Source organism: Hemicordylus capensis, chromosome 2 (genome assembly GCF_027244095.1).
Source record: "Hemicordylus capensis ecotype Gifberg chromosome 2, rHemCap1.1.pri, whole genome shotgun sequence".
Taxonomy (NCBI): Eukaryota; Metazoa; Chordata; class Lepidosauria; order Squamata; family Cordylidae; genus Hemicordylus; species Hemicordylus capensis.
The window spans coordinates 396,211,696-396,226,396 of record NC_069658.1 but is presented as its reverse complement, the minus strand read 5'-3'; the positions used below and the strand labels follow the sequence as shown (position 1 = coordinate 396,226,396).

General features: G+C 43.3%; 1 protein-coding gene across 1 annotated transcript in view; it reads right to left on the bottom strand.

Moving 5' to 3' along the window:
• Positions 1-13,238, bottom strand: part of ACSF2 (acyl-CoA synthetase family member 2) — a 122,664-nt gene extending 109,426 nt beyond the window's left edge. Inside the window, exon 1 of the mRNA XM_053302656.1 lies at positions 12,986-13,238. Coding sequence (XP_053158631.1) covers positions 12,986-13,098 — 113 coding nt within the window. The 5' untranslated portion in view covers positions 13,099-13,238. The remainder of the gene's footprint in view (positions 1-12,985) is intronic.
• Between the last annotated feature and the right edge of the window lie 1,463 nt (positions 13,239-14,701).

The window sequence follows — 14,701 nt, the reverse complement described above, 5'->3', positions numbered from 1 at the left end:
AACAACAACAACACAAGAGCTCGGATATAAGATCAGTGGACCTGTAAAAAAAAAAAAGAAAGCAATACATCACCTAAATGGAAGATTAGATTAGAAAATAAAATCTCCGGGCTTAGATCAGATGCTAGTAAATTGAAAGATATGAAAGACAAGAAGCTGAGGAATGAAAACACCAAACAGTATCTGATCCAAAAGTACCTCCTAGATTCAAGGAAAATTAGAGAAATCCTGGAAATAATAAAGCAGCAAATAACAGCAGTGTCAAAGAAGATTAGCAGGTATGAAGCCAGAATTACACAACACAGGCAGAATCTCCAATTCCAGTTGAATCAGAGATGTTTCTACCAAAGCATAGAAGGAGAAACTGCAAGAAACATAGAAACACCAAATAAAGAAGAAACAGTGCAATTCTGGGGAAAATTATGGGACAATCCAATAGATTATAATAAAAAAGCAGGCTGGATGAAAGAGGTCAAAAAATGTAACCAACAAATGCAAGATCTAATAATAACACCAGAATTAATAAGTGAAAGAGCAAAGAAAATTAAAAATTGGACTGCTCCAGGCAACAGTGAACTGCATGGCTTTTGGCTTAAACTACTAACAAGCCTTCATAAACAACTATCAAAACAGTTCAATCACATTTTGCAAGGAGCTGATATTGAACAATGGCTAACAACTGGGAAAACTCATCTCATCATGAAAGACCCAGCAAAAGGTGCAGTTCCAAGTAATTATAGACCGATAACCTGCCTGCCAACCATGTTCAAATTATTAAATGGCAAATAGCAGATGAAGTGATGCAACATTTATTAACTAACAAACAGCTTCCAGTTGAACAGAAAGGAAATTGCCCGAACACCAGAGGCACAAAAGACCAGCTGCTGATTGACAAAATGATTTTAGAAAACTGCAAGAGAAGAAAAACCAATCTAAGAGTTGCATGGATTGACTACAAGAAAGCCTTCGATTCATTGCCTCACACATGGATACTAAAATGTTTAGAAACAACTGGTGTCAGCAAAAACATTGATATTTATTTTAAAAAAGCAATGAGCATGTGGAGTACACAGTTAACAATCAATGGCGAGACACTTGGACAGGTTAGCATTAGAAGAGGCATTTTCCAAGGGGACTTACTATCCCCTCTGTTTGTAATCGCCATCAACATCAAGTAAAATCAGCCATCTGCTGTACATGGACGATCTGAAGCTGTATGGAAAGTCCCAGTCAGAAACTGAATCACTGCTAAACACTGTCCGTAAATTCAGTAGCAATATAGCAATGGAGTTTGGACTAGACAAGTGTGCTGCATTAATAATGAACAGAGGAAAAATAAGAAAAACAGAAGGAATAGAACTGCCCAATGGAAGCAAGATCAAGAACCTGGAAGAGAAAGAACCTTACAAATACTTGGGCATTCTCCAGGCTGATAACATCGCACAGACTGAAGTTAAAAGAAAAATTGGAAGTGAATATATCAGGAGAGTTAGAAAAATCCTCTAGTCCAAACTCAATGGCGGGAACACCATACAAGCCATAAACACCTGGGCTATACCTGTTATCAGATACACTGCAGGAATAATAGACTGGACCCAGGCAGAGCTAGAGACGCTAGATTGTAAGACCAGGAAAATCATGCCCATCAGTCATGCTCTGCACCCCCGCAGTGATGTCGATAGGCTATACCTCCCTTGCAGCTCAGGTGGAAGAGGAATGCTGCAAGTCCATCAAACAGTAGATGAGGAGAAAAGAGGCCTTGAAGAATATATCAAGGACAGTGAAGAAGATGCACTTCAAATGGTCAATAAGGCAAAACTATTCAACACCAATGAAACAAAGCAGGCCTACAAGAAAGAACAAGTCAAGAACCTAGAAGAAAAATGGAAAAATAAGCCCCTGCATGGTCAATATTTGCACAATATAAGTGGAAAATCAGACATCACCAAGACCTGACAATGGCTTAAGAAGGGCAACTTGAAGAAATAAACAGAGGGTTTAATACTGGCTGCACAAGAACAGGCACTAAGAACAAATGCAATAAGAGCAAAAGTCAAAAAATCCACAACAAACAGCAAGTGCCGCCTTTGTAAAGAAGCAGATGAAACCGTGGACCACCTAAGCAGCTGTTGTGAAAAGATCACACAGACTGACTCCAAACAAAGAAAAAACAAGGGGATCACAGGTAACAAACACAAACTATATAACAAAACCCATGTACAAAGACAAAGGCAATGATGACAGAGGCCCAACGCAGATAGTGACCAGATGGAACATGTAATAACAAGTCACACAGGCACCCATGTAAAGACTATCAATAAGTACAAAGATAAGGGCTAATAAACCCCACACAGTGAAGAATGTTAATCAAACAACAGTCACTCGAAAGCTGGTCATGAACGATGATCTGGATGGTGCTGCTGTGCCAGAAGACAGTCATCAAACATGCAAAGTGCTGCACTCTGCAAAAAAACCTTCACCTAAAAGGCTAGGCACAGAAATCTTGAAAATGGAACTGGACTCTTGACAGACTTCCTAGGTAGTGGTCTGTTTCATGAAAATCTTCATCAGAAGTATAGTAATCTGTGCATTAATGATCATGATGAAGAAAGCCTAATAATACAACATTCATAGTAAGAACATGTGTAATAAATACAAACACACCAACCTTAAATCTGGGAAAACCTTGTCACTATAGGCAGCAACTCACCACCGTGCCTACTTGGACATGCTGTGTTCCTTAATGAATAATGCTTGAGCTTGGAGTTAAATACTCTCCCCAACTATCAATCAATTATACAATGAGTGAAAAAGCTAAACCAGCTGTGCTGGTCTTACTAACCTTTTCTATATAATTTAGATTATTTAGAGGAAACAGGAGAAGTCACAATTAACATTTAACCCATTGGGTATACATGTATTGAACTTGTGAATGAAAAATGATTCTTTTTGAAGAAGGATCCTCTGCTTATCTTGTTTGTCAAAGGACCTTGGAATAAATTTGAACAGCACAAAAAACTTGAAATCGTCAGGTGAATGAGATTTCTCAATGAAATGTGGCACTAGTGGGGCATCTAATATACTGTGCTTGAGCCTGGATCTGTGTTCAAGCACACGGGTCTTAACAGGTCTCATAGTGCTCCCAATATACCACAGGTTACATGGACACACTATGACATAAACAGTCCTTTTGTCTTACAGTTAGCAAAAAAGTTTAAGCTAACATGTTTCTTCAGACCCGGGTCCCAATAATCAATAGTGGGAAGACTGAGCAGACAAGCTGCACAACTCCCACAGGGGTGGAAACCTTGTGCAGCCCTACTCACTGATGGTCTCACTGTAAAGTCTGAATGAGTCAAAAAATTCCTTAGACTCTTGGTTTTTCTAAAGGCCACCATAGGGTTTTTTTTTTTTTTTTACAACCAGGGATATCAGAAACAAGGTGCCAATGTCTATAGATGATCTTTTTGATCTGAGAAGATAGTGGAGTGTAATCTACAGACCAGATAAGATGGTCCAGCTGTTTCTTTGGGGCATCCTGCAATAACTCACTTCATCTAGTAGTGTCTGCTCTAGTCTTAGCTCTCTATATAACTTCCTTCGGATATCCCCTATTGACCAATTGTGAGGATAACAAATCAGCTTCCCTACGATAATGGATGATATCTGTAGAATTTCTTTTGACCCGTAAAAACTGGCCAAAGGGAAGATTGTCCTTTAAATGTCCAGGGTGCCAAGAGTCATAATGGAGAAATGTGTTCCTATCCATAGGTTTCCTATATAAAGGAACTCAACTTATGTTCTTTAGTCACCCAAATATTGGTATCCAAAAATGGAACCATGTGCTGACTGGAATTACTAGTAAATTTAATATTGGTGTGAAGTTCATTGATCCACCCCAAAAATGACTGAAACAGTGTGGTATCCGTAAATATGATTAAGATGTCATCGATGAAACGCTTATATATAAAAATCTCAGAAAAAAATGGATTAGCTGTCTCATTCCAAATGAATGCATCTTCCAAAGCGGACATGAACAAATTAGCCACACTGGGGGCCACAGAGCTGCCCATAGCAACACCCTTGATTTGGAAATAGAATTGGTCATCAAACCTAAAATAGTTCTTCTCAAAAATAAGGTCCACTAATTCTAACAAGAAATATGTGGGAGGATCCTTATTATACCTAGTTTCCAATACTCTCTCTATGACCATTCTGGCCTCCTCTAAAGGTATACTGGTATATAAAGAAGAAACATCCAGCGTTGCTATAAGGGATCCTTTAGGAATACTGACCCCTTCCAACTGTCTAATGAGATCCTTGGTGTCCTGAATATACGATTTTGTTTTAAACACAAAAGGTTTCAAAAATGAATCCACATAGATGGCAAGGGGTTCAAGAATAGAATTAGAACTGGATACAATGGGTCTCCCTGGAGGTGGAAAACCATCTTTATGTATCTTTGGAAGGATGTAGAACACTGGCACCCTAGGGTACTGATTGAATAAGCCTTTTGCTAAGTTATCGGTGATAATCCCTAAGGCTAGTGCTTCATTGATGACTATTCTCACAAGAGACATAATGTGGGAGGTAGGATCATAAGGAATAGGACTATAGCTATCTCTGTCATTCAATAGCCTTCTGACCTCACTCAGATAGTCTTCCTTATCAAGAATTACAGTCTTTATCAGCTTGTTTAATAATGATATTGGAATCTTCCACTAGTCTATGAAGTGTGTGCCAGTCCTCTATAGAAAAATTGGACACCCTGGCTCTATTATTCATCTCCAGATTTTTAATGTCTCTCTCCACTACTTTTTGGAACACCTGAACCGCAGGAAACTCTCCACTAGGTATAAACCTGGACTTGGGTTTCACCACATCAGGAATGACAGAGGGTGTGTCCCAAAAAAAAACCCTTTTTAATTTCAAAGTCTAATCAATTTGAATAAATCTATCCGAGTATCAAAATTGTTGTATCTAGGTCTAGGTACAAAACTAAGACCCAGATTAAGAACTGCCCGTTCCTGTTGGGATAAAGTCCGGGAGCTCAAATTGATGACTAAATCCTCCGTCTGCCCCGGGGTCTCCTGTCCCTGTGAAAAGACTGAGACCCCCTAAAATAGCTCTTGGAAGCTCTATCCAAATGAGGTCTCCTCTCCTGAATATAACTGTCATCACCCGAAGTAGTAGCCGACCCCTCTGTATCCGTACACTCAGTGACAGATGTACTAATAGGGTACCTCCATCTAACCATTTTTTTAGAGATACCTGTAGGCATAATCTAATTGTAAACATAACCTGATGTATAATTCCGACTGTCTCTTTCAAATTTTCGGTTTTTAGATTCCTTAAGTTTCTCCTGAAACTGTAAAATGTTCACATCCAGATCCTTATACCTTTTCTCAAATGTAGCTGGAGCAACTGATTCCTTCAATGTTGTTTCACAAGTAACAATCTCCTTCTGAACAACCTCTGCCTCTTTAAGGGCCTTTTGGATAATTAACAACATCAAATCAAACGAACACTTGTTCAATAGAGCAATCCACCTATGTTTAAACTCCTCATCCTCTCCAAACATGGCTGGGGATTTTTGGATACGTAGCCCACGTGGAATTTTGTTTGCTTGGCTATAATCTTTAAGGCTGAAGGCATGGGATTGCAATTTAATGAGCTTCTTCTTTAAATGAGATAATTGGGTCCAATCTAAATGGTAAGGTTGGCTATCATTAAAACTAGGAGACATACTCCCTAAAATAGATTCTCTTTCTTCACTGGAAAAAGCAAATGTACTAGTTAGATAAGCCATGAGAATGAACCCCGCTAATGAACAAGGAAAAAACAAGGGGAACACGGGTAACAAACACAAACTATATAACAAAACCCATGTACAAAGACAAAGGCAATGATGACAGAGGCCCAACGCAGATAGTGACCAGATGGAACATGTAATAACAAATCACACAGGCACCCATGTAAAGGCTATCAATAAGTACAAAGATAAGGGCTAACAAACCCCACACAGTGAAGAATGTAAATCAAACAACAGTCACTCAAAAGCTGGTCACGAATGATGATCTGGATGGTGCTGCTGTGCCAGAAGACAGTTATCAAACATGCGAAGTGCTGCACTCTGCACAAAAACCTTCACCTAAAAGGCTAGCACAGAAACCTTGAAAATGGAGCTGGAATCTTGACAGACTTCCTAGGTAGTGGTCTGTTTCGTGAAAATCTTTGTCAGAAGTATAGTAATCTGTGCATTTGATGGAGACAGTTCCCAGTAAAGCTGCTTTTTGTAATTGGCTGATGGTGATTTCTGTGGCCCCTATGGTGTTGAGGTGCTCTTCAAGGTCTTTTGGGACTGCACCCAGGGCGCCAATGACCACTGGGATTATTTTGGTCTTTTTCTGCCACAGCCTTTCAATTTCAATTTGTAGATCTTTGTATTTGGTGATTTTTTCTATTTCTTTTTCTTCTATTCTGCTATCCCCTGGTATTGCTATGTCGATTATTTTGACTTGTTTTTCTTTCTTTTCGACTACAGTGATATCTGGTGTATTATGTGGCAGATGTTTGTCTGTTTGTAGTCGGAAGTCCCATAATATTTTTACATCTTCATTTTCTTCAACTTTTTCAATTTTATCCTCCCACCAATTTTTGGCTGCAGGTAGCTTGTATTTTTTGCAGATGTTCCAGTGTATCATTCCTGCTTCTTTGTCATGCCTTTGTTTGTAGTCACAAACTATATAACAAAACTCATGTACAAAGACAAAGGCAATGATGACAGAGGCCCAACGCAGATAGTGACCAGATGGAACATGTAATAACAAATCACACAGGCACCCATGTAAAGACTATCAATAAGTACAAAGATAAGGGCTAATAAACCCCACACAGTGAAGAATGTAAATCAAACAACAGTCACTCGAAAGCTGGTCACGAACGATGATCTGGATGGTGCTGCTGTGCCAGAAGACAGTAATCAAGCTGTCTCATCCTGAACATATTTTCACTGAAATAAATCCTGTTGAGTTCATAAATGGGGGGGGGGCGGCTGGGGGGCGGGGAACAGAAAAACCACTTGTGTGTGTGTGTGTGTGGGGGGTTATACATCCATGTGCCCCTGCCCTGGAGACACCCCTGAGTGTCAGCATATTGAAACAAGAAATTCAGCCACTGAAGATTTTGCCATCACTGCCTGTTGCTAGAAAAAAGTTTCACCTATTAAATTTCTGCTGATTAGAACCATTTGTTTTGTGTTGTTTTTTTTTGTTACAGAAGTGTATCATTGTTATATCCAGTGTATGTTTAGCACTTTTGTCGCTCCAAGGATTATATTATTCTGTTCCACACACATTGGGAATCATCAATTAATAATTAATGATAATGACAGTAGAGAGCAAGGGTCAAATCACCTATTAGCAAACTACTGTGGTTTACACATTAATACCCAAACACTGTAGTGGGGAAAAAAGCTCATTGGAAGCCCTTGAAACAGAAGGATGTGTGGCCAAATTTATCAAAGCAGCATCAGTCTGATTGATGTAGAGAGACTGTAGATGTTTCTATTAACTAATTTCTCAAACATTTGAAATTTGCTGAAAGTAATTTTAAACTAACATTCTTATGTGAGCATTGAGGAATTTTGACTCTGTCCTGTAGCTGTGATCATCTACTGTTTTCCTGCTCTTAGAAATTAAAGTGTTATTGGCTCAATGGAAATTTAATTCTGCTGAGGCCTCTTGTGGTTGACCTCAAGGTTTTTAAAGCAGGGAGGGACAATTGGTGGCCTGTGTCAGGATCTGGCTCGCAAAGCAATTTGATCTAGCTCTTGATGCCCTAACAAATTTTAAACTAAGTTCCAGTTAAATTAATAATTTATATTTAAAATAAAACTTTAGGGTTTAGGGTGAGGAAAAAGAGAGAACGGGTCACTACATGCATTTTGTATTGGAGTTGTATTGCTATCTTGCATTCTGGAGTAGCAGAGGACCACTACCACTCTTTTCCCAATGTGAATCAAGAAACACATTTGTTCTGCATTTTGTACCTGTGAAGCCTTTATGCTGTGTGATGCGAACTATCCTGATCATCTCTGAGAGTCAGGTTGTTCTGCCCCCAGGATACTGCCTGGGTGAATATATCAGTTCCCATGAATGCCGAAGTTGGCTACACCTGACTGGTTTAATTGGCTTTCCAGACAGTTAAAAATCTGATTAAATATCAGATGTGGTGGACTTGTGCTAAAGGGCTAAGATGGACTTTGCCATCATGCTGGGGGTGTATGTACACAAGAATATAAGAGAAGCCCTGCTGGGTCAGGCCCAAAGCCTATCTAGTCCAGTATTCTGTTTCACACAGTGGCCCACCAGATGCCTCTGGGAAGCCCACAGGCAGGAGCTGAGGGCATGCCTCTCTTGTACTGGAGGAGGAGCCCCGAGCGAATTCCCCCTTCCCACGCCCAGGCCTCTGAGAGCCCCCATTGCATGTGACAAGGGAGCGTGGCCTGGGCTGCCAAGAGCCCGAACAAGCTCGGGCAGTCAGAGCTGCCTGAAATAATTGGCGAAGAAGAGTTCGCCCAGGCTCTCGGCGGCCCGGACATGGGAGGGGGGTGTTCACTCTTGGCTTCTATGGAGCCTGAGCCACGGGGCTCGGCGGCCTTTTCCCATTGGCGGCTTGGGTTCTTTGAACCCATTCGCCCAATGGTGGCTCTGCCCCTGCCTTTGTCCCTGAAAAACTTAGTTCAGGCACAGATATACACTCAGTATCCTCTGCCGTGAAGTCAGATGCAAATAACTCATTTAGCTTCTCGGCAATCTCCATATCCTCCTTATTAATCCCTTTCACTCCCTCATCATCTGTCTGACCACCTTCCTGACAGGTTTCCTGCTTCTGATGTATTTAGAGATGTTTTTGTTATTCCCCTTGATGCTTTTAGCTAAATGTTCCTCAAACTCTCTTTTCTCCTCCCTATTGACTCCTTGCATTTCCTTTGCCAAAGTTTGTGTTCCTTTCATTTGGGCAGGCCTACCAATTTCTGAAGGAAGACTTCTTCCCTTTTATAACTTCCTTTACTTTACTTGTTAGCCATGCTAGCATGCTTGGTGGTACCTTTCCTCCTTTTTGGTATACGTTTTAACTGGGCTTCTAGTATTGTGGTTTTAAATAAACTCCATGCATTCTGGAGTGAAGTGACTCTCCTGATTTTCCCTTTCAGTTTTCTTTTCACCAAACTGCTCATTTTAGAGAAGTTTCCTCTTCTGAAATCCAAAGTGTCTGTGTTAGACTTCCTTGGCGATTCTCTCCTCACATGTATGCTGAATTTGATCATACTATGGTCACTGTTCCCTAAAGGTTCCACGACACTGACATCTCTCACCAGGTCCTGTACACCACTCAGGTTTAAGTCCAAGGTTGCTTTCTCTCTGGTTGGTTCCATCACCAACTGTTCTAGGGCACAATCATTCAGCGTGTCTACAACTGTGGCCTCTTTGTCATTACCTGACTATGAATTTGCCCAGTGTGGGTGATTGAAGTCAGCCATCTGTCTCTCTTTGATGCCTCCCTGATTTCCTTCTGCACTTCCCAGTCACTGTCAGCTTTATGATCAGGAGGGCTATAGAAAGTCCCTAGAAGCACATTTCCTTTCAGGCCTTGTAATGTCACCCACAGAGTTTGGTGGAGTTAGTGATTATTTAGCAAAGCACCAAAGAAGTTACCACTCCAGTTACAAAGTACAGAGTGCAGTTGTTGCAGCTATTTAAGTAGCATGCATGGAGATCACTGTAGAGTCTAAACTAAATTGATTTATTAGTGAAGTACATTTGAGATAGCACTTTAAGTGGTGCAGCGGGGAAATGCTTGACTAACAAGCAGAAGGTTGCCGGTTCGAATCCCTGCTGGTACTATATCAGGCAGCAGCGATATAGGAAGATGCTGCAAGGCATCCTCTCATACTGCGCGGGAGGAGGCAATGGTAAACCCCTCCTGTATCCTACCAAAGAAAACCACAGGGCTCTGTGGGCGCCAGGAGTCAAAATTGACTTGACTGCACACTTTACATTACATTCGAGATAGGGAAGACCTATCCTATCTACAGGGGCATAACAAGGTTGGAGTGGGCCCAGAGACAAGATTTTAAAATGCGGCCCCCCCGAAGCTCAGTTCATGAAGTAAAGAAATCTTAAATGAGGCTGAATAGTGGTAACAAAAAGAATAGTAAAATTTTATATAGATAGATAGATAGATATAGATAGATATAGATATATAAAGGTTTTGTAAATTGTGGATGATGCAAGTCATTTAATGGTACTAGAGAAAGACATGCTGTTCTGGTAGCTCCACGTCTTAACACTCACATCAATTTTAATTTCAGAGGATGAATACAACTGAAGGAAGCCCGGATGGTGCGTGGCTGGGGGGGTCAGTCATGTGACTTGCCTCTGGGCCCCCCCAAGGCAGTGGGGCCCCAGACAACTGTCTCCCCTTGCCCTATTATAGTTGCGCCCCTGCCTATCTATCAGCTACATAATGAATAGGTAGGGAGAGAGAGAGAAGTTTCCCTCTTCTCTCTAGGAGGAAAGGAGAAGGACTGACTCACTAAAGGAAGTACCCGAGGACAGAGTCAAAGCAGGGGTTATAGAGCAGAGGCAAGCAGGGACAGGTAAGGAGACCCTCACTAGCTACCTCTGCTCCCAATGCCACTAGTGGTCATTAGGATAGTTGGTGCAAAAGGTCAATGCACTGGAACTCCAACAGACTTTATCTGGAGAACTCTGGTCTTCCTAGGTTTTCTAGCTTGTGAGATTCTGTCCCTTCTTTAACATACAGTGCTACTCCACACCCTCAATTCATCCCTCCCTGTCCCTTCTATAGCGTTTATATCCAGGAATAACCATGTCCTACTGGTTCTCATTGTTCTACCATGTTTCCGTTATGCCCACTATAGCTATATTTTCATTAGCAATATAGCAGCCAAGCACTCTAGCTCTCCTCTCTTGGCTCAGAGGCTTCTGGCATTGGCATATATTTATTTATTTACTAGCCGACCCCGCACAGAGCATCTGTGTGTTCCTTGGGGCCGGCGGTTACCTCCCCCCCCTTCTGCCCTAGTCTCCACTTCCAGGCCCAGCTGCCTCTCCTCCCCACCGCCACTTCTCCCCCCCTCTCTCCCCCCCCCCCTGCCCTGGACTTGCCTCTGCGGCTGGGCTGGGCCCGCCTCTGGCCTCTGCGGCCAGGCTTGCTGCCGCCGCAGCGACCAGTCCTCCTGGGTGCGCCTCAGCCAATCAAGTGCGTCCGCCGCCCAGCCAATCAGCTGGGCGCTGGAACGCATATTCCAAGGCACATCCAGGAGAATTATATATAGAGATTATTTATTTAACACAAGTGAATTTTAGCCCGTTGAAAAACGGGCGCTAGTAATGCTTTCGGCCCCGCCGCCGAACTGCCCTCCCAGCTGCCCGATCCCACCATTTGTACAGGAAAGAGGAGGAAACTTTGGAAACTTTCTGAAATCTTTAGGCGGCAGCATCAACATCAAAGCTATAGACAAATGACTACAATGTTAACTGAATAAAGAGGCACCTTTTTAGTGGTAATTCTCTTTATTTATCAGGAGGAGAGCAACTGGCCCTATCCATCCCCGGCACAGCATTCTTCCAATGGCTGTTGCTGGTGTGTCTCTTATGTTTCTTTTTTCTTCTCAGATTGTGAGTCCTTTTGGGGACAGGGAGCTGATTTATTTTTGTTTATATCTGTGTAAACTGCTTTGGAAACTTTTGTTGAAAAGCGGTATATAAATATTCATTGTATCCTCTCTAATAAAACGCTTGGTGTCCGTCCGTGGACGGACACCAAGCGTGCGTTCGTGCCTGGCCTGTTCTGGGCATGCCCAGAACAGGGCAAGGGAGGCACGAACGGCAGGACCCGGCGGCCATGTTGGGGCCGGGAGAAGGAGAAGTGGCCGCCGCCTACGCCAAGAGGAGAGTGCGGGAGAGGCGGCGGCGCAGCCGTGGCCACGGCCAGAGGTGGCGGTGGCTGCGATGGGGCAACTGGCGGCGGGAGTGCGGGTGAGGCGGCGGCGGGGCCAGAAGCGGCCGCTGCAAATAAAGGAGAGAGGCGCCGGGGGAAGAGGCGGCGGGGAAGCTGGCCGAGGTGGCGGCGGAGCCGCCGCCGAGGCCTGGCGCCGCCAGTAAAGCCGGGCGGGGGAAACCTTGGGGCCCGATCCCACCATTCCCGTCCCCCTGCCAAATTACTAAGGGCCAAATTGGCCCTGAAAAATGCCGCCGCCGAACCGCCCTCCCAGCTGCCCGACCCCACCATTTGTACAGGAAAGAGGAGCTCGCTAGCAGAGCTCCTCTTTCTGCAAAGGCTCTTCTCAAACTGGCGCTTTGAGCGGAAAGGGCGTCGGCCAGCTTCCCTGCCGCCTCTTCCCCCGGCGCCTCTCTCCTTTATTTGCGGCGGCCGCTTCTGGCCCCGCCGCCGCCTCACCCGCACTCCCACCGCCAGTTGCCCCGTCGCGGCCACCACCACCTCTGGCCGTGGCCACGGCTGCGCCGCCGCCTCTCCCGCACTCTCCTCCTGGCGTAGGCGGCGGCCACTTCTCCTTCTCCCGGCCCCAACATGGCCGCCGGGTCCTGCCGTTCGTGCCTCCCTTGCCCTGTTCTGGGCATGCCCAGAACAGGCCAGGCACGAACGCACGCTTGGTGTCCGTCCACGGACGGACACCAAGTGTTTTATTAGAGAGGATACTTCTATAGTGCTCAAAACTCACATCTCTGGGTGGTTTACAACAACAAACAAAAAGCTTTTACAAGTTTTCAGAGATGGGAGGCTCTTATTTCAGCAGGGAGTGTATTCCAAAGCTCTGGGGCAGCAGTGGAGAAGGCCCGTCCCTGAGTAGCCACCAAATGAGTCTGTGGCAACTGCAGACGGACCTCTCCCGATGATCTCAATATAAACACCTATATGCTGCTGAATCTCTTACCTGGTGTGCACTATCTTTCTTCGGGCCATTTGATTTCTTTGTCCAGCTAGCAAATCCTTCTGTCTTCTTTTTATCAGGTTAGAACCTGTCCCCTTCTGGATTATCTGAAGCATTTACACCCTCACACCTCGAGGCATTTGCCAGATACTAACCAGCTCCTGTTGGCTGTCCCCCAGGTATCATTTTAAAAGCTGATCTGTGACCTTTTTGATTTTAAGCGCCAGCAGTCTGGTTCCATCTTGGTTCAAGTGGAGCCTGTCCCTTTTGTACAGACTAATCTTGTCTCAAAATGTATCCCAGAGCTGAACAAATCTAAACCCCTCCTCCCGGCAGCACAGTCTTATCCATCCACTCTCTTATCCAGACAGCCCTGCCTGACTTGCTAACAAATCACAACTCTTTGTGAAGACATTTGGCGTAGCAGGCATGGCTTGTTTGTTTGTTTACTAATTTATTCAATTTCTATACTGCCCTTCCAAAAATAGCTCAGGGCGATTTATACAGAAAAATAAAAAATAAATAAGATGGATCCCTGTCCCCAAAGGGCTCACAATCTAAAAAGAAACATAAGATAGACACCAGCAAGTGTCACTGGAGGTACTGTGCTGGGGGTGGATAGGGCCAGTTACTCTCCCCCTGCTAAATAAAGAGAACCACCACATTAAAAGGCGCCTCTTTGCCAAGTTAGCAGGGGTTAAAAAGAGGCTTGCCTCTTTATCAGACTTGTTAACTTGTTCCTTGGCCTACAGGTACTTCCTGTATAGTGTACATACCTTGCTGCTGCTTTTTTATTATCAATAATTTGGAGAATATGGTGTACAGTAATTGATCAGTGAAGTTTGGACAGGGGAAATCTTCATTCAGTGAAGGAGGATTCACTAGGTGACCACCAGCTTCACAGATCATTCTTTCCTAAATCAAATCATAGCAGTGTCATGTTGCTTGTTTTCTTGAAGGCAATTAACTTATTTTTATCCTGCAATAGCCTTGTGCCACAGGTTGTATTGCATAATTAGAAAAGGCCTGAATAAAGATTTTCAGGTCAGGGACTCAGCGAGCAATGAGCACGAAAGAGACTGAAAGCTACTGTGGTCAATTAGCCCATAAGGGTAGAAAACTATGTAGATTGCATCATATCATGAAAAAAATGGAGAGTACCTTGACATACTACGATCCATACAATCCAATTTTTATCTTTCCGTTTTCCCACATGAATCAATTTACAGTTTAGTCTCTGTGAGAAGAATAGTGACTGCCGGATACACAGCCTGATCCTACCCTTGTTTACTTGGAAGTAAGTCCCACTGTCCAAAGCCCAAGGAAATTTGCATAAGATCCACATAAAACTGTATATAACCATATGTGGCAGAATGTGATTATTTTCTGCTTTTAATTGTTGGAATCTGGTTGGTTTCTCTGTGCTAGAGAACTTCACTCATACATTACTAACCCAGCTACTTGCACTTAAGTTAGCTTCAAAGTACGCACACTTTGCATGGTCCATATTTGCACAGCCCATTTAAAATTAATAAATATCCCATTTTATACAGGTAGAGCAAATAATATTCCTATTATTTTCAAAATGCATAATAAAGAAAACAGGTTCAATACCTTGTGTACTTGGGATTCCCAGTGACTATACTGAATACAACCTCTGAGCTGCCCTGTGAAGTGGAAAGCCTAATCTGGCATTGTGAAAGTATCTAGTCTCATTTT